At 37.7% G+C, this 22523-nt stretch overlaps 1 protein-coding gene across 1 annotated transcript; it reads left to right on the top strand.

Moving 5' to 3' along the window:
* Nucleotides 1-2851: 2851 nt before the first annotated feature.
* On the top strand, nucleotides 2852-19604 carry atp8b3 (ATPase phospholipid transporting 8B3; the record flags this gene model as incomplete). The annotated part of the gene is made up of 27 exons (XM_026198809.1): nucleotides 2852-3192; nucleotides 3780-3833; nucleotides 4996-5087; nucleotides 5261-5374; nucleotides 6335-6433; nucleotides 6586-6647; nucleotides 6762-6834; nucleotides 7068-7138; nucleotides 7645-7736; nucleotides 7848-8006; nucleotides 8125-8213; nucleotides 8690-8883; nucleotides 8982-9190; nucleotides 9269-9291; nucleotides 9367-9523; nucleotides 9970-10158; nucleotides 10598-10710; nucleotides 14232-14396; nucleotides 14508-14619; nucleotides 14712-14787; nucleotides 15427-15541; nucleotides 15993-16179; nucleotides 17261-17484; nucleotides 17645-17728; nucleotides 17815-18039; nucleotides 18132-18270; nucleotides 19549-19604. Coding segments are annotated over exons 2-27 (3144 nt in total), but the record flags the coding sequence as incomplete, so codon positions are not given.
* Between the last annotated feature and the right edge of the window lie 2919 nt (nucleotides 19605-22523).

The raw sequence follows: 22523 nt of genomic DNA, 5'->3' as shown, positions 1-22523 counted from the left end.
TTTACTAGTGATTGCCTCACTAAACTGGTTTCTTTTAAATTATTACACAGCTCTCTGGAATCTTGATTCTGATAGCCACTGATGACTCAGAGGTGTGTTATTTGTGATAACAACCGGTAAAACGGCACATTAACATTAGCATGCAGATCTTTGCCTGTGTCTGGTAATTTACTAATTACCTCACTAAACTGTTTTTCTTTCAAATTATTAAGGCTCTCTGGAATACTTGATTCTGATAGTTACTGATATTTCCGAGGTGTGTTATGTAAGGCATAACGTACATCCAGCCGGTTGTTATCTCAGAATAAACCCCGACAGGGTTATCAGGCACCCTTCTGGATGTACATTATCCCACTTATTACATGGCTACTTGTCACTAAGTAAATAATTAGACACAAAATATTGGTTTGAGTTGAAATATTTGAACGTAAAGCTTCCATGGACACAGCAGTTGCAAGCAAGCGGCAAATTCAAACTAGACGGACATTTAAGGGAAATGGTTTAGTCAACACTTATTACACAACATTTCACCACATAAACAATTAAGGCAATAAAAGATTTAAGACAAAACATTTTACAATCTTACCAGTTTGTTAATTATCTTATAATCCATTACAGCATTCAAAACAATCGTAGCAAAATGGCAGCAGCTGCGTTTGTATGAAACCAGAGAGATTTTGAATCAGGTTTTAATATTTTATTGGCAAAAATGCAAAGCTTCCACCAAGAAAAACTGTTCCTAGCAAGAGTACAGCGCTGACTTCAGTTACCCAGATTAGCCTGTTATCAGCTTTTACCGGTTGTTATCGAGGGATAACATATCCCCGGAATGTCGCGACTGACCATTCAGAATCAAATATTTTACAGAGCCATGTAATAATGAGGGATAACATACCTCAGAATGTCGCGACTAACCAATCAGAATGAAGCATTCCACAGAGCCGTGTAATAACGAGGAATAATCCCAGACAGCAAGCAGTTTCAGCCTAGAACCGTCCCACATTTTGCCCGCATGGATTTCACATGGGCCAGATGTGGGAAAGTTCTAGGCCGAAACTGCTTGCTGTCTGGGACATACCTCGGAATGTCGTGACTGACCAATCAGAATCAAGTATTCCACAGAGCTGTGTATAAACGAGGAATAATATACCTTGGAATGTTGCAACTGACCAATCAGAATGAAGCATTCTACAGAGCCGTGTAATAACGAGGAATAAACCCAGACAGCAAGCAGTTTCGGCCTAGAACCGTCCCACACTTGGCCCGCATGGATTTCACATGGGCCAGATGTGGGAAAGTTCTAGGCCGAAACTGCTTGCTGTCTGGGACATACCTCGGAATGTCGTGACTGACCAATCAGAATCAAGTATTCCACAGAGTTGTGTATAAACGAGAAATAATATACCTTGGAATGTTGCAACAGACCAATCAGAATGAAGCATTCTACAGAGCCGTGTAATAACGAGGAATAACCCCAGACAGCAAGCAGTTTCGGCCTAGAACCGTCCCACATTTGGCCCGCATGGATTTCACATGGGCCAGATGTGGGAAAGTTCTAGGCCGAAACTGCTTGCTGTCTGGGACATACCTCGGAATGTCGTGACTGACCAATCAGAATCAAGTATTCAACAGAGCTGTGTATAAACGAGGAATAATATACCTTGGAATGTTGCAACTGACCAATCAGAATGAAGCATTCTACAGAGCCGTGTAATAACCAATAACAGTGGTACGCTCTGTTACAGTGGTAATAACCAAGAACGCTCATCCAGTCATCTTTCGACCATTTGTAATTATGTCTGTATCATTCACTCCATTGTCGCTGATCAAAGTTTGTGTCTAATTATTTACTTTTGTGGCAAGCAGCCCTTTAATAAACTGCACAACTCTCTGCATATCAGGGGCGTCGGACTGGGGGTAAAATCAGTACTGATTTCCTGGGCCCCAAAGGAAGAGAGGGCCCTTGAAAAGTCTGGAATATATTTTATTTTACCTGGATATTTTCATGGACGGGGCCACGGGGGCCCATCAGGACTGCCTATTCATAGGGGGCCGGGATCTCGTGCAACACCCCTGCTGCATACTATAGGCTACCAGCTAATATTTGTCGATCTGCTCATCTAGGTAGGCTACCTGAAACTAGCGCCACTTTACTACAAAGGCCCGTTCACGCCAAAAATTATAAATATAACTATAACTATAAATATTAGTGTCTGCTATCTTCTGTTTATTCTCTTTGCATGTTCATCTACTCAAAATTCGACCTGGTCTGCACAGGATTGATTATAGATTGGCTATCAATATTTTTATCCTTCATTAACTGGAAAAAATAAATAAACATAATAATAGTTCTGAAAGTAATTCCAACGATATCGTTTCTCTGGGCCTTTATCTTTATAGTGATGTGGACTCTGCTATTATTTAATATCGAAAACCAATTTTACAACTAGCCTATGTTTTTATAATTCCTGGTGTGAATGGGCCAACGATAACCGTGAAGATAACGATATTAGCGTCCACATCAATTGTTCTGTTTATTGTAGGCCTACAACTAAGATTCTGATTGGCTGTCGATCATTCACATAGAACATGTTTTCAGCTTTGTCGCTCCTCTGCTTGTCCATATAGTTGTGGGCACTCTCTTGAATTTATTGCGATTAGCCTAATGGGACTTCATTTACACCACAGACTTTTGTTCTCGAATGGGATCTAATGGGGCATATATAGTAGGCTTATTGTTTTTCATATAGCCTATAGATTAAAACACAAACTGCTTTCCCTTTCCTGTCCTGTTCTCTCACATTACTTCCGTCGTTTTTTTTCTCTCCTCCTCTTATTTTCCCACCTGTGCGGCTGCATATCGAGTTCCAGCCTCCTCCTTTACACGGGGCGAATTTGCACAAATTCCCCAACCGCGCTTTTGAGAGGGAGGAGATCGGGAGAGGGAGGAGATAGAGCAGGAAAGAATGAGGTTTAAGAGGAGTTTATCCTTAAACACAACATCCAGAGGTAAACAGAGGCGCGAGAAAGAGAGACATGATTCAACAAATGCACTAACATATCCATGAAGCTCGAGGGTTGGTTGGCGCGAGGAACACCTGTTGTGATTTACCTGGATGAGACGCTGGGGAGGAGAGCGCGCGGAGTGAGCCCTGTGGGATCTGCTATCAACGAACACAAACCAGTGAGCAGGTCTGTAGGTGAAACTCCCAAGTGTTCACAGTTTAGCACTTAGCATTATTAATCTAACACTGAGTGTTACTGTGTCTCTTTCTCTGGACTGAACGTGTCCTTCTCAAGCACCGGAATAGGAAAGGTGATGCTAATAGATTTTCCTCAGTGTGCACACGCTTTTGTTTATTTTTCATCGTGTGCATTTACGATGTAATCCGGGGAAAAAAACACTGTGATTTAATTTTTAATGCACCAGGTAATAAATAGTTCTGTAAAAATATATTAACTTATTCTTAAATGTATTTATGTCGCATGTCATTCGATTAATACTATTTTTAATATTTAATTTATATTTATAAACAACTATATAGTCTATTTTATTAATATTTTTAGTGTAGTTTGTTCTTTTAAAAACACAATTCAAGTATAAATGATGACGTACATAGTTATAATATATAATCTGCAAGCTGTGAAGACTCTCACTGTCTATTTGTTTCAGGTCAGCATGGTAACAGTATAATGAATGACAGGTTTCATGCAGGTGCTGCAAGACTGGTCACTGCCAAGTGACCTCTGTTAATATGAGTTTCATCCTTTATTTCCAGAACAGACTGTCTCTGTGCATTACTCTGTCATGGCCAACAGCAAGAAAGAAAGAGGTTTGTATTATTGACATGCTTTTATCTTTTAGGCAGCATATTGTACAGTTAATTATATCAATAAATGCATATCCCTTATGTGCAGTGATCCAGAGGTTACAAAGCAATTTAACCAAAAAACTATGGTATATAATTTATGATGTATATAATTTATAATGTCATGATTATCCTTGACATACATTTATTTATATATATATATATATATATATATATATATATATATATATATATATATATATATATATATATATAGATAGATAGATAGATAGATAGATAGATAGATAGATAGCCAAAAAAACATGCATATGCACACACTTAAATAATTGTATTATTTTCAAATGGTAACAGTTATGTTAAGCCAACATCTGAGTATTTCTACAAAATCTGAATATTTTGATATGTAGAAATTTTGGAAGTTGATTTGAAGTCTTAATTTTTCATCAGCTCGAAAAAAAAATGACAGATGTCTCATTAAAAATATGATGCTATAGTGTCCACAATTCATTATTGCATGCTAAAGTAATTACAGTAGGAAAACCCCAATCCTAACTAAAGAAAATTGTTCAACATAATGTAATGTAATCAACATAAAATTATTGTATTAAATGTTTTTCTTATTACTCACTTTTATAGTGTAAAACATGTCTATTTAGGGCATTAAACATGCATTATTAGTTATTTAATTAATCTAATGAACATTTTTCATGCAGAACATTACAAAAAATTCTATTATACAATTATACATATATATATATTATACAATTATACATATATATATATTATACAATTATATATATATATATATATAAAAATATTGCATTCTGAAACTTTCTTCTAAAATAATAATTTTTATCAGTCTTCTATTCATGTTCAGTTATTTCACTTTAATTGTATTGAAAAGCACCTCCATTCCCATTAAATTACCGAACCTACAAAAAATTTATTTGTGAAGTGTTCCATCTCAAGGCTGAAGGTGAACTAGATTAGGATTTGTGTGTTTAGTACTGACAGAAAAAAAGCAGTAATATTTCAGGCACACACATATGTTGGGTGGAATTGTCTCTCATGATAAGATGTTGCTCAGAGTTTCCATTCTTGTAATATGATAAATGTCTTTCTCTGAAAGTTTTGGATGACATGATGTTCTATCATCTTTTCTCAGGAGTCAAATGGGAGGTTCGTGCCAACGACCGTTATTTTCATCAGTCCTGTCGCCGCAAGTCTTTCCTGTGTTTCCGCTGGGGGCGTTATGCTGTACGTGAGAAACATTTTGATTCATATTGTCTGGAGAGAAGTAGTTATGGAAGCATTAAACAACATTCGATACCTTTGGGCTGCCACACATATGTTGATGTTTCCAGTGGTGTGACAGCAGGTCCCCAGTTTTATTTGTTGTTTAACACTTTCCTAATGGGTTTTGTTTCCAGGACAATGTGGTGCGGAGCTACAAATACACCCCTCTGACATTTTTGCCCCTTAACCTGTATGAACAGTTCCAGCGAGCAGCGAATCTTTTCTTCCTACTTATCGTGATCTTACAGGTTTGTTGGTTTTTATATCACATTTCTGTGACAGAAAGATTCACGAAGCTATTTCGCGTTTAAATGCCAAACCCAGTTATTTGACTAACACATTGTTCCTATGAATACTGAACTAGAGTGGCCACCTTGAACTCATGATGAATGAAGCATGCTCATTTGCAAATAGTGAGTCAAAAACACCTGCTGTTTGAAAAAGACTTTTTCATAGACATGGCTTAAAACACCCTCTTTTACAACAAATTAGATAAATGAGAAATCATAAAAACACCAGTTAGATTCTAAGGGTAAATATTTGAGTTTCAATTCATAAATCTTTTAGCACTGAACAATGCTATGGTTTATTCTTGACCCCAATTGAGTCTGTACTGGAAATGGCATAATCAATTGGCTCAATAGTATACATTATATCTTAAATTTTCCAGTATAATCTGGCCATATTTTGTAAATATGCTCATATTTTTATGTTTACAAATATGCAAATGCATGTAGGCTATAAAGTATATTTTGTAAAGATCTTAAGCTATGTGATCATATATATTAAAAGATCCACAGTTCTTCATTGAGTTGATTGGAAATGGTGCAGAATGTTAAATGTTTTTTATTTAAGGCAAGGTTCAAAAAGAAATGACTGATTGAGTCAGTGTGGAAGAACTTGACAGGTCTGCAGAAAGCCAAGTCCTAATCCCAGTTGAACACCTCCGGTGTGACTTTAAATGCAGACCTTGGGCCAAAAACTCATCACCAAACACCAATTACTTGTACAAATGGGTACAGTCATTTTAGACACTTCCAAAACTGTTGCAAGAGAGATGGAAATACAAAGTCTGCATGTACAGTCACACCAGAGGTGTTCAGAAAGGATTAGGAATTGGCTTTATACAGACCATTTAATTTTTATTTATATACATTTTTAACCTTATAGATTGAAATTTAACCGTTTTTTGCATATTTCATTTACAGTGTGTTCCTATAATTGCCACCATCCCTTGGTACAGCACGATGCTTCCTTTGCTGTTTGTTCTGCTTGTGCGTGGGTGCAAAGATCTAGCCACAGACTTGGTGAGTCTATCATTCCTGTCATTCTCTCAGTCGTTTTTTTAAGCTATTCACTTACATAGAAGTTTGAAGACCAGCCATATCTCAGTTTTCAGCCATTTTCCCCTCACTCCCACATCTATCTATCATCCTCCCTCTGCTCCCATGTCTCACAGGGCCGGCGACGCAGTGATGGACAAATTAACCGGCGCCCATGTGACATTCTCACTCCTGAGGGGTGAGTAATGCTGTCAGGGGCCTGGAAAGCTCAGAGACAAAACAAACACAGATTTTTAGATATACAGAGAATCTCTCACTTAAAAAGTCTTCCTCTTGAATATCTCCCTTGTAGCTTCAAAACTGTTAAGTGGAAAGATGTCCGTGTTGGGGACATTCTCCAGGTTCATAAGGACCAGGTCATACCTGTGAGTGTGTATCTGTGTTTCTAACCCCAGCAGCCAAAAATGTATTTGGACACACAAGTCACACATAAGTACGAATTTTTCATTGCATTAGATACCAATACAAAACTTTCTGATCTCATTTTTGGTCTCTGAGTGACTTATAGTGCAGCTATGATGTTATTTCCCCACTTAAGGTTAACTGCAAACAAGTTAGCTAATGCTAACAAGCCTAATTGTTCTGTTGTTTATGCCAGGCGGATTTGCTCCTCCTTTGCAGCACTGAGCCACACAGCCTTTGCTACGTAGAAACCGCAGACATCGATGGGTAAGAGCATCTTCCTCTGGACACAGCAGAACTGACTGACTAGCATTCCCACGGCACATATGAAAGATTTGAAAGTGCTATGTAGACCAAACAGAGCTGGTAATGTTTACATGTTCGGTTAAACTAAAAATAACAAGACTTTATTGTTAGGAAATTAGTTACAATTTGAAACTTTAAATTTATAGACATTTTAAGAAAGAAATGTACCTGTTAAGAGTGTGTTGGCAGTCTGTGTAGATAGATGAGGTGGCTTTGACAGTTACAGATTTAAAAAACAAAAAGGCGGGAAAAAAGAACCTTGAACTATTTCAACAATGACAGCAACAAAAAGGATTCTTCAGGCTCTTGTGGTTCTAAATAGAACTGTTACTATGTGTAAAGAAGCTTAAAGAACCATCTTTAAATACACCATATATACCATGTAGTGGGAAATTAGCTCATTAGCTCCAGTGCTAATGTAGCATGTTTGCATTGTTCTTAAACTCTTGCTATTCTGCTGTTTGCAGAGAAACCAACTTAAAGTTTCGCCAGGCTCTGAGTGTAACTCATACTGAGCTGAATGGAGATTCAGTTAAGCAAAACCTGGCAACCTTTAATGGTTTGTATGGACTCGCAAACATTGGAGCCATTCATCTGTAGTGACTAGAAGATAAGCTTTCTATTCATTTCTTTGACTCTTTCTCTCTCTCTCTTCTTTTTTTTACCTTAGGTATTGTGTGGGGTGAAGAACCAAACGGTAACTTACATTCCTTCAAAGGTGAGTTACATTGGAAAGGAGAGCGCCACCATCTGGACACAGACCACCTGCTCCTCCGAGGGACTGTGCTGCGAAACACGGACAAAGCTTATGGATTAGCTATATACACAGGTAAATAAAACCTGTGCTATTTGTAGCTTAAACACTACCAGTCCTTTACAGACCTATTGTTTCAAATGGCCTTGGTTGACGGACGAAAAATTAATTTTTTTTTCTTTGCTAATAATAGGCTCGGATAGTAAAATTCTGCAAAACTGTGGAAAACTGAAACTGAAGAATACTCAAGTGGAAATACTACTAAACAAAACTGTGTTGGTGGTAAGAGAGAGAAAGAAACTCTTTGCATCAACTATTATCTTAAAATGAACACAAATGGCCTGAATAGTAGCTTTTTTTAAGTGCATTGATTGTGCAATCACTCATTGAGCACCTTTGCTGTATATAACAATTCAAATGTTTAGAGTGATTTAAAAAAAAAAATATTTTTTACTAATTAAAAGCTAATTTAAATTATCAAAAATATAATAGTGAAGACATGTAAATAACCTTTTTTTATTAAGGCAAATGTTTTTTGTGACTTTTTTATTTGTGTATGTATGCATTATAAATTTATTTTTTATTTGGAAGTTTTTCTAGAAATTTCTATAGAATTGTTTTGTATTTATACAATTTCTTTTAATTTTTATATATTTTTTGATTCTTATATTTGTGTTTTTGTATGTTTTCTTTGTTTTAACACTTGTCTTTATGAATGTTTCTTATACATCTGTCTGAAAATGTTCCCCATCTAACAGATTCTGCTGTTCATGATAACAACAGCTATTCTCCTGGCCGTGGGTGCTGGGCTTTTTGAGCAGAGGGTTTCCCCTCAGTACGACGTTGTCTCGGTCTTGCAGCGAGATTCGTCTCCTGCCTACCTGGGCTTCCTCACCTTCTGGGGCTACATCATTTTGCTTAGTCCTTCTATGCCCATGTCTCTTTATATAACGTAACACCAGCTCTCCATATTCTGATTGTGCCATTTTTAACATTTAGTTTGTAATCTTTTAATATTCTGCTTCCAACTGTTCCATTGTCTCGCACCAGATTTGAAGTCATCCACATGATGCACTGTCTCCTGATTGGCTGGGATGTTGAGATGTACTGGGAGGACAATAACAGCCCCGCTCAGGCCCGTACAACCACCCTGAATGAGGAATTGGGTCAGGTGGGGCACCTGCTCAGTGACAAGACCGGCACTCTAACACAAAACCGCTTGCTTTTTCGTCAGTGCTTCATCGCCGGACACATTTATGGTATGTTTATTTCTTTGATGCTCTTTTCAGCCTTCTCTACTTTAGATTTTCACTAATGATGAGTGTCTGTTTATTCAGGTGATATGTCAAAGGAACTTAAGGTAAGAAGAAATACATTCATTCATTACTGTTTTAATGTACAGACTTGATAAAATTCTTTTTTTGATTTCAACAAGCCGCTAGACTTAAGCTGGAACCGGTTCTCCTGTGGTGGACTGAAGTTTTCTGACCAGCGGTTGGTTGACAAGCTGCGTGAACGGAGCAGCCCTGAGTGCCAAGAGTTCTTCACAGCTCTGGCCCTTTGCCACACTGTCATGAGCGAGTGGAGGGATGGTTAGTAGAAATTAGATTTATTCAATTCTGCCATTATGGTAAATGTTAGCACATAGGGAAGTAGAATGATGAAAATGCAGCATCAAAATGTGATTACAGGGCCATTAATTATAGCATTTACAACTTTTGACCAGAAGGTGGCCCCAAGGTTCTTGTTTTTTGGACCCCCAGGAGGACATTGGTCCCAATGTGAAAGCATCACACATTTACAGCTTCATTTAAAAAAAAATGTTTTAAAGTTTATAACACAGAATAAATGTTGTCAACAAAAACCTACACTACGGTGCAAAGGTTTTGGGTCAGGACAAGTGCTTTTTTAAATAAGTTTTATAATGCTCACCAAGGCTCCATTTATTAAAAGAAAAATACTGTAAAAACAGTAATATTGTGAATTGTTATCACAGTCTTAAACCTTCAGACCTCAAACTGTATTTTTTTTTAAACAGGTTTGCCTCATTACCAGGCTGCCTCTCCGGATGAGGAAGCTCTGGTGTGTGCAGCGCGGGAGCTCGGCTGGGTGTTTCTCTCCCGTACACGAGAAACCCTCACCCTCAGTGAGATGGGCCTCACGCGAAACTATCAGCTCCTGGCCCTCCTGGACTTCACCAGCAAGAGGAGACGCATGTCAGTACTGGGTGAGCTTCATCAACTGCTCCCTTAAGAGATTCTGTCATTTTGTCATTATTTACACATGCCGTTCCAAACTCGTTCGACTTCTGTCATTCTGTGAAACACAAAAGATGATTGATATTAAAGAATGTTTTTGTTTATATAATGACTTGACTCAACTGACCCAACATCACTGTTACCTTTTGGGTTTGTTCTTTTCAAAATTCGACAATATTGTGAAGTTGAAGCCCAAGGCATGCTTCAGTTCTGCCGTGAACTCTTTAAGAGTTTGTGTACATCCAAACACATAGGCTTTCAAAGATGCACATGTGAACTGGGTGAAGTCAAGCTGTTCCCATGCAGTATGAATGTACTACGCTGATGATGAAATTCATGATTTGCAAGGTACATAGGATATGTGTAAAAACCATATTAACATATGGGTTAATGTATGGGTTTGTGTAGTGCGGGACCCTGGAGGACAGTTGAAGCTGTACTGTAAAGGTGCAGATATTGTTGTTCTGGAAAGGCTTCAAAGGGACGGGCCACTTCAGGAGAGCACCGAGAGAGCTCTAGAGGTAAGGCGACTTTAAAGACCCATCTATTGTTTGAATCATTCTGAAATGCCAAAGTCTGTCATCAGTATGATTTGGTTTAGAACGGTCTCACAAGATTACTTTCCAAAACATCATCTTCCTTCAAATGCAAGATAACATGACAAAGTTATTATTGCATTTCATCTGCACACTCTAAGGTGCAAGTCATTTATTATGTATGAAAAAGAGCCACAGGCTTCCTTGTTGCAGCAACTTTAATTTGTATTATTAATAATTAGCACCAGGAAGTGGCAATTTTGTTCTCTTGAACACAATGGATTGAAACTGTACTTTATTCGCAGATGTTTAATGCAATATTCAAATCTTTTAGCATTAAATTCACAACATTGGATGGAAAATTAGTTATTGAGAGCTAATGAGAATCTTTTCAACTTTAAAGAGCTTGAGAGCATTTAAAAGGATCGTGAACTGATCTCTGAGGTCCCCTTATCATTTTAAGATTTTTACATAATAAAAATAAAACATTTATTTAACTCCTTTTTTAACTCCCCCTGTCTGAACATGATGTATGAACAGATGTCGTGAATGAATCATTATTTTTTAACAAATCTTTTAGGTGAAGGAATCATTTTCTTTCACGTAATCCATTGATTCATATTTCTCGTTCACTGAAATTAGCAGCTCGGTGAACCGGGTGACTCTGTGGGCTAATTCATCAGCTGTGTCCCAAAGTTGAGTGTGCACACTTCGAAGGCTACAGATTTTCACTTTGTAACAAGTTAATACGTTCGTTGACTTAAGACATAACACATAAGACTCTTTTTTGGTGCCTACTGGCGTATTTATGTAATATAAAGAAATGGTCAGTGAAAGAATCAGTGAATGTGTCTGAACTAGTGCTGTCAATCGATTAAAAAAAATTAACTAATTAATCGCACAATTTTTTAAAATTAATCGCGATTAATCGCAATTAAAAGACTGAAACTTTTTGGATATGTAAATGTAAAATGTAAATAATTAATGTAAACTCAAGACAAAGAAACTATTTAAATTCAAAATATGATTGTTTATTGGAATTTTTGTTTAACTTGTAACAGATTTTCTCATGTAAACAACATACCTGCAATAAACCATCAATATCCTCCAAATTAACTGTTGGCTTGAAAGCCATATTTATTACAGAAATAAAAACACAGGCATGTAAGTACCATTTGAATTTCAAAACAATCAATGCCAATAAAAAACAAAAATTATTTCCATGTTGAATTCTAAGTGGACTGCAAAAAAATTCCAAAGTATAGTCATTGCCAGTGCTTTAAGTGGGCCGGTATGCACCGGTACTCAGTACCGCCACCTCTCCGTGCGCCCAGAACGTGCTTGTAGCGTACCGGTACGCTCATTTGGACATCTGTTTTAATAGAGGTTTTAATCGTTTACCTGCACTGCCGATTTTCAGAGCGCCCTTCACAATGCAAGCTTCCTAATTCATCCCACCCAGAGCAGAAACTACATTACCCATTCACCCTTAAGTTACACAAGTGAATAGCGCATGTGTCGCTTTTCCCACTGTTAAGTGTCAACAACAACGTGGCCGGAGAAGGTGTGTGAAACTCGTTGTGAGTTATACTAAAGCAAAATCTTGAGTATTTATTGCCTGATAAACATTAAAAACTGTCTGCGGAGGTTGAGTCGTCCTGCAGCCCCCGCTGGCTGCTCATTGGCTGCAGCATCTTTTTTCTAAGTTCTAAAAAAATACCGTAGACGGCAAGGCACAAATTTAGATATTCATTTATCTAATTAATCTATAGCCTATGCCCAAAGACAATATGATCTTTTCGTCCCCTTTTTGTTTTAAAGCTTGATGAAGAGAGAGAGCGCAAGTTGCTGCAGCTGAGGAGGACAGTGATGCACGCGCACAGGAGTGATTGACAGTTCGCGGCAATGTGTTCAAAAAATACTCCGCTACACAATTATTTCTTTATTTTCGTTTAAGCTTATTAACGTTAGCGTTACAGAAAGGTCTGATTTACGCACTGTTACAGTCATACAGTCATAATGTTTCTTGTGGCAGACTGAAGAGTAATCCGGCAGAGTTTTATACTGAAACTTTCCGTCTAAAAGTCCTTCCTTGGTCTTATCCATATTTCTTTGCACGTTGAACATACATAGGCCACAACTGGAAATAAAAAAAACTGCAACCGCGTTAATTGCGTTATTTTATTTTAACGCGTTAAATATTTCAAATTAATCGAATGCGTTAACGCGCTAATTTTGACAGCACTAGTCTGAACGAATCATTTCGATGAACGAACGGAAAATGAACGAATCTCTTCAAAGATTTCCACCACTAATAGGCGTTTGGGCAATTACTATAAAGATAATGATAAAGATATTGTTCTAAAAATCCTTCTCAATATTAAAGAATAGCAGAGTCCACACCACAACTATAACGATAAAGACAAAGAGAAATTATATCGTTGGAATCTAAAAATATATATTTTTTCCAGTTGATGAACGATAAAAAAAATTGACAGCCAATCAGAATCCGTCCTGCTATAATGAGCTTGAGAATTAAAATTGCCAGAAGAGCGTGCGCTTAGAATAAACAGACGATATCGTTTGCTGTCGTGGACCTCAATAACGTTATCTTTATAGTTATCGTTCTTGGTGTGAATGGGCCTTAATACCTTGTATGGGCCTTGTATGTTTGACTGCCTACATCCTTCATAGATGGGCGCTGTTGTGATTTAGGTCAAAAAACGCTTGAATACTCAAAACAAACTGTAAGAAAAGACAAAGCAATAGTGATCACGTAATAAAACCAGTTACTCATACTCGTGTTGAGACATTACTGAGAGATCCAATACAGTTGGCACAGCATCGTCATCTTTTTGAAAATCCCACGTCAAATTGTGCCTTGTTTGTAAATGAATCTACAAATAAAATTAAGTAAACAATGGACCAAGGACAAGACTCGGTCTGGATCTTCACTGAAAATAAAGTTAACCCACTCTTCAAGGAAGACTATTCAACGGCTGTTTTCCTACAACTTAGCAATGCACAGCATCCTCTTGTCTTTAGAGCCATCTTTATTGTTTGGTTTCTGCATAGTGAATTGGTGGGCGGAGCTAAACAGGCAGTGATGTAGAAGCAGGCAGTGTTTATCCACACGGTTACATCATAGTCGTATATTCCACAAGCTGTCACTTTGGTAAACTGGCTTCAAAATAAGCTGTCTTTAGACTAACCAGAAAGTTTAGAAAGAGATAGAGTTCTGAAACTTACAGGGTGTTTTTAAAGTAGCTACAACATGTCAAAATATCCAGGGAATTTTTGTTGCTCACTTCATGACCCCTTTAAAGTAGCAGATGATATAACTGCACCATGCTTATCATGAATTAAACAGCGTTATTTTGTGTTGGTGTGGATGCTAATATACTTATCTTCATAGTTATCGTTCTTGGTGTGAAAGGAAAGTGGTTGATTACGAGTTTACGTATGAGGCATTTGTTGATGTCTTTGGATGTGTGTGCGGTTGGCAGCTGTTCGCTCAGGGCTGTCTGAGGACTCTGTGTGTGGCGGTGCGCTCGGTTCCTGAAGCCCTGTGGACGGAGTGGAGCCGCACCCTCAGTCAAGTGGGCACATCCACAGGAGACCAGGAGACCGCGCTCGAAGAGATATATGATCAAATGGAAAAAGACTTAACGGTACTCAAAGGGAGTTATTATGTAACACTAATTGTCTCTGGAGTCAACTTTAGCATGGCAGATTATTGAAAGCATTTAGCATTCTGTCATTAAACAGTCCTGTTTGTGTAGCTGTTGGGCGTGACTGCCATTGAGGATCGTCTCCAGGAAGGTGTCCCTGAGACCATCGCCACCCTGCGGAGGGCGGGTCTGAAGGTGTGGGTGCTGACAGGAGACAAAACAGGTGCTGTTTCAACATTTGTGTTAACTGGTTTCAACAACCTAAAGCAGAAAATGAAAAAAAAATGTCCGCTGTTTGCAACTTCTTCCCAACAGAAACGGCTGTGAATGTGGGATATGCCTGCAAACTTATGGATCCAGACACGACCCTAATCCAAGGGGAGGAACTTAGGTCAGAAAATACAGGCATATTATTAACATTTCTACAATCTGAGATTATTTGAATCAGATGTTACTGTGACAAGCACCCAATTCGCAAACCTCCCAAAGCAAATAGTGTAAAATTGAGTTTCAATGTGCTGAAATGACAATTGATGACAGTTTTCTGACCACACATTTTCTAGATGTTCTGTGTCCGAAATCACATTCTCTGAGCAGGTACTCCTTTTGAATAAGTAATTACTTGCAGCCGTTTGATGACTGTGAATTCAGACATGCTACTTTTTTAGCAAACCATTTTTCGCCGACTTTGTAGAAGGGAAAAATGGGATTTCGGATGCAGCCTCAAACTGTATCCACCACCTGTCACCGTATGAAGCATATAGAAGAATGGTTACGACTAGTTGGTCATTTTGCTTTGTTTCTATTATTATTACGTCACGCTAGATAGCCACACCCACAATGACATTTCATTGGTCCATCATCCTCTCCATATAGCTGTCTGTTAAGCATCAGATGGGTTCTAATAAGGATGTGGATTTTTGAGAACAGAAAGATTACTTGATGCTGGAATTTTTTTTTATTGTACCTATTATGCAAATACACATTCACATGTAATCTGACGCAACTTGAGTGTTGTCAACATCTCCAGGCAGCTTCTAGAGTCTCCTTCTCCAGAAGTCAAGTCTAAAGAGCCGGAGGTTTGGATCACAAGCAGAAAAGCAGTGAAGAGCAAAGCAGCACTAGTAATTTCGGGTCCTGAACTGGTGAGCATATAAAGCCAAAGGTTCACGCTTTTAAATCGGAACATTCTAGAATAGAATATATACAGTATACTAATAGAAAGTACTACTTTTATTCGGGAAGGATGAATTAGGTTGATCATTTGTAATGTTACATACATTTAAATATTGTTATTTCTAACAAATGCTATTCTTTTGTGGGAAAAAAAGGTATATGTTTCCTCAAAAATATTGAGCAGCTGTTTTCAGCATTGATAATGATGAGAAATGTTTCTTGAGCAGCAACTCAGTATATTACAATGATTTCTGAAGGATCATGTGACTCTGAAGACTGGAGTAATGATGCTGAAAATTCAGCTTTACAAAACCGAATTTTAGAATATATTACAATACATACCAGTTATATTAAATTGCGATAATTTCACAATATTAATGATGTATTAATGTGTTATTGTTTATTTTCTTAACATTACAGGCAGAATTGACCAGAGAGCCAGAATGGGGGGCAAAGTTTGTTGCTCTGTCCGATCAGTGCCAGTCTGTATTGTGCTGTCGTGTCACACCGGCGCAAAAAGCGGAAGTGGTGGAGATGGTCAGGAAGTATTCAACTTCGATTACAATGGCGATAGGCGATGGTGCCAACGATGTCAACATGATCAAGAGTGAGAGATTTCCTGTTCGATCAAAACCGCAACTATTTAAAGGGTTAGTTCACCCAAAAATGAAAATGAGGGCATAAATTACTCACCCTCAAGGCATCCTAGGTGTATATGACTTTCGTCTTTCAGATGAATCCAGTTTGAGTTATATTAAAAATGGTTTTTGATCTTTCAAACTGTTTAATGGCACTAAGCGGGTGTTGCAGTGCATCAGTCCAAAAGAAGTGAAACAAAAAGTGGCCATCCATCAAAAAAAGTGTCTCACATGGCTCCAGTGGATGAACAAAGTCCTCCTGTAAGAAAAAGAACCATATTTAAAACGTAAAAAATCTATTTAATCTAGCTTGTGCTAACTGTTGTGCACAGAAGCAGCTCCGGGGGAATGACACATGGGGGTCAGCTTTGCGCATGAAGTTCTCCCCTTAGAAGTGACGAACGTGAAAACTCAAAACAAAATACCGGTCACTAATTAATAGTACAAATGAGGATTTGTAAAGAAGAATGTCGGAGGATTTAGATATAAACCAAAAAGAGACTGGTTTTCCTTTGCTAAAGTAAGGAAACTTTGCTTCCTTTGATCGTGTAAACAAGCATTGGTTTCCACGAGATGAGCATTTTCACCGGTGCATGAGCAACACTGACCTCAATATATCATTCCCCCAGAACTGCTTCCTTTTTACAACAGTGAGCGCAAGCTAGATTATAGTGATTACTATGTTTTAAATCTGGATTTTTTTCTTACGAAAACAAATGGGTTCGCTACAGACGTCCGTTGTTTACCCTCCAGAGTCGTGTGACACACTTTTTATTATGGATGGGCGCTTTTGTATTTCACTTCTTTTGGACTAATGCATTGCAACACCCACTGAGTGCCAAATCAAAGATCAAAGACATTTTTTATATAACTCTGAATGGATTTGTGTGAAAGAAGCACGTCATGTTCACCTAGGATGCCTTGAGGGTGAGTAATTTATTTTCGAATTTTCATTTTTGGGTGAACTATCCCTTTAAATGCATTATTTGTTATTTCTGTAGTAAATTTCTCTCACATTGCTAATCAACTAATCTCTCGTATATTCACCAGCGGCACATATAGGCGTTGGTCTTTGTGGCGTGGAGGGCAGTCAGGCGGTGCAGAATGCAGATTTCGCTCTGGCTCAGTTCAGCTTCCTTCGCAGGCTGCTGCTGGTACACGGGCACTGGTCATACTACCGCATCTGCATCCTTCTGCGCTATTTCCTCTACAAAACCACTGCTTTTGCTCTGGTGCACATTTGGTATAGTTTCTACAATGGCTTCAGCGCTCAGGTAGAGCAACTAGGTCACTTAATCCCCTTTACACCCACCAACTCCAACCACACTGCAAAAATATCTGTCATTACATTATCTGTCAAAACAACATGCGGTATTGTTTCTCTAAGAAATGACATGAGCAGCTTATTTTGGTCCATTTTTCTCTCTTTTCCAGCCTATGTATGAGAGCTGGTTTATTAGCCTCTACACAACACTGTACACATCCCTTCCTATACAGTGCATGGGTTTTTTTGAACAGGTAAGGTAAATAAAAACAGATCACAAGAAATCTAACATCTGATTGGTTCATCTAGAGTCTTACTGTTTATATTTACTCAATGATAGGATGTGAGCGATAAGAGTTGTCTGTGTTGGCCTGAGATCTACTCGATTGGACAGAAGAAGCAGCTTTTCAATCCTTTAGTTCTGGCCATCACGCTCCTATACTCGGTCTACACCTCCATCATCCTGTTCTTCATCCCTATGGGAATATTACAGTACTTTGCTCTCGATTATCAGACTTTAGCCGTAACGATTCAAACATCTGTAGTGCTCACCATGACTGTTGAGGTAACTAGATGGCATCAACCAAGGCTACGATAATATTTCATAAATGTGTGATTAAATAAAAGTATAATTTTGTTTCTGCCTGTCGGTTTTAGGTTATTCTACATACAAAATTCTGGACCAAGTACAGCGTTGCAGCAGTTGTTTTTAGTTTGGTGGCATTCTTTCTGTCCACGCTGGCTCTCCATAGCGCTCGGCTCTTCACCGCCTCACCCAAAGACTACTTTTTTCTGGGTATTCACGTCTGCAGATTAATCATTGTTCATGTAAATAACATATCCCTGAAAGAAGAGATGCATTTAATCAAGTAGTAAACTTTTTATAACGCCCCATCATGGCTCTAATATATAGAAAATGCACTTGTAAAAAGTAATTTCAGGTGCTAGTTTTATTTTAACTAAAATATATTAAAAGTATGAAATATATTTTTATGATTGTACTGGTTTCCATGATTTGTCGGAATCACAAATCACACACACACACACACACACACACACACACACACACTATATATATATATATATATATATATATATATATATATATATATATATGAAATCATAGATTTTAGAAGTAAACAACTGATTTTTGACTTTATGTGGATATAACAAAATGCATTTTAATATTATGTACAATTATATACGTTTTTTTCTATTAGTGTTATAGACTTAAAAATAATATGGACCAATTAAATATTTTATAACTGAGAGTAAATGTTTGTAATTGTATTACATTTGTTTTTGAATGTCAGACGCTGATTAAATATTTTAACTGAAAATAATGAGTATTCGAAAGAATTGTGTACAATTTTGTAATAACTTAAATTTGTAAATATTTTTACAATTTAGAATGAATATTAGAAAACAAAATATTTGTCATTCATTTTCAGTTTCATAGATTTAGTTTTACACATATTTACTCAGTGGTTAAAATTTTGCATACAGTTTCCAGTATCTGCAAAATGTTAATTATTTTAACAAAATAAAAGGGATCATACAAAATGCATGTTATTTTTTTAATTTAGTACTGACCTGAATAATCACATAAAAAAACTTTAAAAATGTACATATAGTCCACAAGAGAAAATAATAGCTGAATTTATAAAAATGACTTAATACGATATTTATGCAAAATAGGAAAAATATACACATTCTCAGTGAGCATTTATTATAGTTGTATATGAGTCCCTCAGTTGTCCTCAGTTTGAATCGATGGATATTAAAATCATAGAGTCGTTGCTGGAAAGGGTACAAAGACGCAAAAGATGCTGGAAAACGAAATAACATGATTTTTGTATGAACCCTTTTATTTTGGTAAAATAATTATATATGAGCATGTGAATCTGTTTTTACACAATCAGAATTTGGGAGACTCTTTGTATTTCTACACACCACCAGGAGGCATGTGTCAAAAATCTGTGAAATATAAGAATGCAAACTCTTTATATGTGATTTCAAGCAGATTCCCTAAATGTTTGAAATGCTGTTGATTATCTGAACCTCGTAATTTCAGGAGCATCACCAAACGCTTACAGTACCCCTGAGATTTGGCTGACCATATGTGTGACCACTGTATTGCTGTCCTTCCCTCAATAACAATACGGGCCTTAGGTGTTGTGCTAGCAAACCCCAACAAACATAAGGTGGATCTCCACTTTCCTATCACAAATCCTTTTGTCACAATTTGCATATAAGACACGTTGTGTTATTGTCTGTGCTCACCGTATTGTCCTTTTTCCAAATGCAGATCCGCAGCTCGAATGAGCCTGTCGAGCTGAAGTCGTGGTTTCAGAGAGGTACCCTTCAGCGTCGTTCGTCCTATGCGATGTCCCAAGGAAAAGGTTTTGGAAAGTTAATCACCACAGGAGTTGGGCTTCCCTCTACGGCACCCCACAGGACAGGGAGAGTTACGGCAGACAGTCTGAAGAAAGAATCTCCACAGGGTTCACTTATAGAAATGAATAGTGGTGATGTGGCATGCTAGCATCTTCAGTGTGTTTTGTCATGCGCTGAAAATGTGATATAAGTAGCAAATATTTTAACTAAAAAAGTCCAGAACCAAGGGATTTTGGTGCATTTCTAAAATGGAGGCCCAGAACACACCTAATCTAATTGATGGTGACTATTTTGCCAATACTTAATGTTATGGGGAGGTTTGAACATTTTAAAATGCAAAAAAAAAGGTTGTAAATCTCTGATTTTTCATAACATTATGATCATCATAGCACCAAATGGTTGACAAAACGTGAATCCCATCATCTTTAGTTCGTAATGTTAGAGCTTTTAAATATCCTTGTATTTTTGTATACAATTTTACAAATAAATATATTTAATCGAAAATATATAATTTTTTCTTCATTGCTGCAGTGAAATCCAGGCTAGATAAATAAACAGACAATGGCGTGAAAATGTTCAACAATGGTTTTTATTTTATTTCAAAACACGCAATTTACCCATATTACCTTTTTTATTTCTGTAACAGTTATTATTCCCAATTTTGTCTCCTTCCTGCACCATGAATGAAAAGTGCGCCACAGGCTCTCTGGCTCCCCCTGTAGGACAGGAGGAGGAACGAGGCTCACCATAATAACATGCCCTTTAACCTTTAACAGCTGCCTGAGAACAAGTTTGTGTGTGAATGTGAAGCTTCAATGGGATTTTAAAACCGGCAAAATCTTGTGTATTTTTCTTTACACCTGTCAAATATAGTCAGCCAGGCATCTCAATAGCTTCCAGAAACACACACTGATTGTTATTTATTTTATTTTTTGGATTGTCTTTACCCTTGGATCAATCTTTGGTTTGGGTAGATGTGCTCTGAGAGGAGTTTATGTGCATGAGCTTTTTACTTTGCAAACACTCCTCCCTAGTCTTTCAGTGTTAAATAATCTAGGCTAATTTGCTAGTCTGCCATCCCCTGCTTAAAACAAAAATCACTTAAACCAGCTCAAAATGGTTTGCTGGTCTTAGCCAGGTTAGCTTATCATTTAGTTGGTCTATTAGCCTGCCAAGTGCCCAAAGCATTTATAAAAACCAACAAACCAGATTTGCTAACCCTACTGAAAGTGAAGGCTAGTTTAATACGGTTTTATTTAGCAGGTAACATTTCAAGTGTTTTAATCTATAATTGGTACAGGTATTCTTGAACACCATTCTAGTGACTGAAGTGGATTTTGAGGAACTGGAAAAAAGCCTGAACCAACCACATCGATTAAGATCGAGGTAAAGGCTTTTCTTTTCTTTGTATTTTTACATAGTTCTCTCTGCAAAGACAGCTAGCCTCAGCAGCTCTTTATTGACTGGTTTGTGGTTAATAGGAGCATTGTTAGCACTTGTCTGCAAAAGCTCTTTTCAGTACACACTCCTAGACTTAAATCTTTTCGATTAAGTCCGGCAGTGTGGGAGTAGTTAAAAGGGATAGTTCAACCCAAATATGACAGCTACGAGAATACATTTTTGACGGGGAAAAAATAATAATAATGACATTATTCAACAATTCGTCTCCTCCCTGGTGCCATTTTGGAGAGTATCCCATTGAACGTAAACAGCTAACGCTGTTCTGTGTCAACTGTGTCAGGTGGAGTTTTGGGGTGAACTAAACCTCTAAGTGAGACTAAATGTAGCTAGATGCTGAAGTGAACATAGTTGTTAGCATCACGGTTGGCATTAAAACTGCTAAACTGTTGTTTCTTTTGTCCTTTTTTGGTGGTTTAAAATGTCTTATGGGAGTTAAATCTCCTTTACTTAATGTTTTTTGATGCATTACTATGCAATGCTGGATTATCAGAAAAGAGTGTTTGCAAAGTTAGCTAACACTGCACACCATAAGCACCACAGCAACCTAAATAGGGCAGCCGGTTACCTACTTGAAACCTGTGAGAACCTCTTTCCTTTTTCCTCTTTGTCCTCCTCCTCTCAGTCTGTCTTCTCTTTACCATTTTTTCTCCTTGTTTTGAAACTGATTGTCTTCTACCATCACAAAGACACTTGGTTCTGATTGATTGGCAGGTAACAGAAGAGGAAGAGCACAGTGTGATTGGGGGGGTTGGATCTGCAGACAGACCGGAGAGAAACATGATGTACGTGATGCTGTTTTACAGTCAATGAGAGACCATTTCTGGTTGGAGGGGTCTGTTGCAAAAAAAAAAAACTGGCCAGTAGCATTCCAGTTTGGTGTGAAATGGTGTGCAACCCAAATCGAGAAACACTCCACATGTAAACAAATGCACACCAAGATTACATTTCAGAAGAGGAGACGTGTGTACATAGGGTGTCAATGGACCAAGTTCAGTTGCCCAGGAACACGGTCATGCCCAATTATAAAGAGTTTATATACATAAAAGAAATACAAGGAGAGCAGAGAGGGCTGCAACAATACATGCACACAACCAGTGGAAAACAACAGTGACAAAACTCTACAAAACAAAGACCCCTCCAACACTTTTACCACCCTTCCCACCCATGTCCAACATCCCCCGGGGTCTATTC

Source organism: Carassius auratus, chromosome 22, assembly GCF_003368295.1.
Source record: "Carassius auratus strain Wakin chromosome 22, ASM336829v1, whole genome shotgun sequence".
NCBI classification, from domain to species: Eukaryota; Metazoa; Chordata; class Actinopteri; order Cypriniformes; family Cyprinidae; genus Carassius; species Carassius auratus.
Note: the sequence above shows the minus strand (reverse complement) of the source record. Positions and strands in the feature narration are given on the sequence as shown.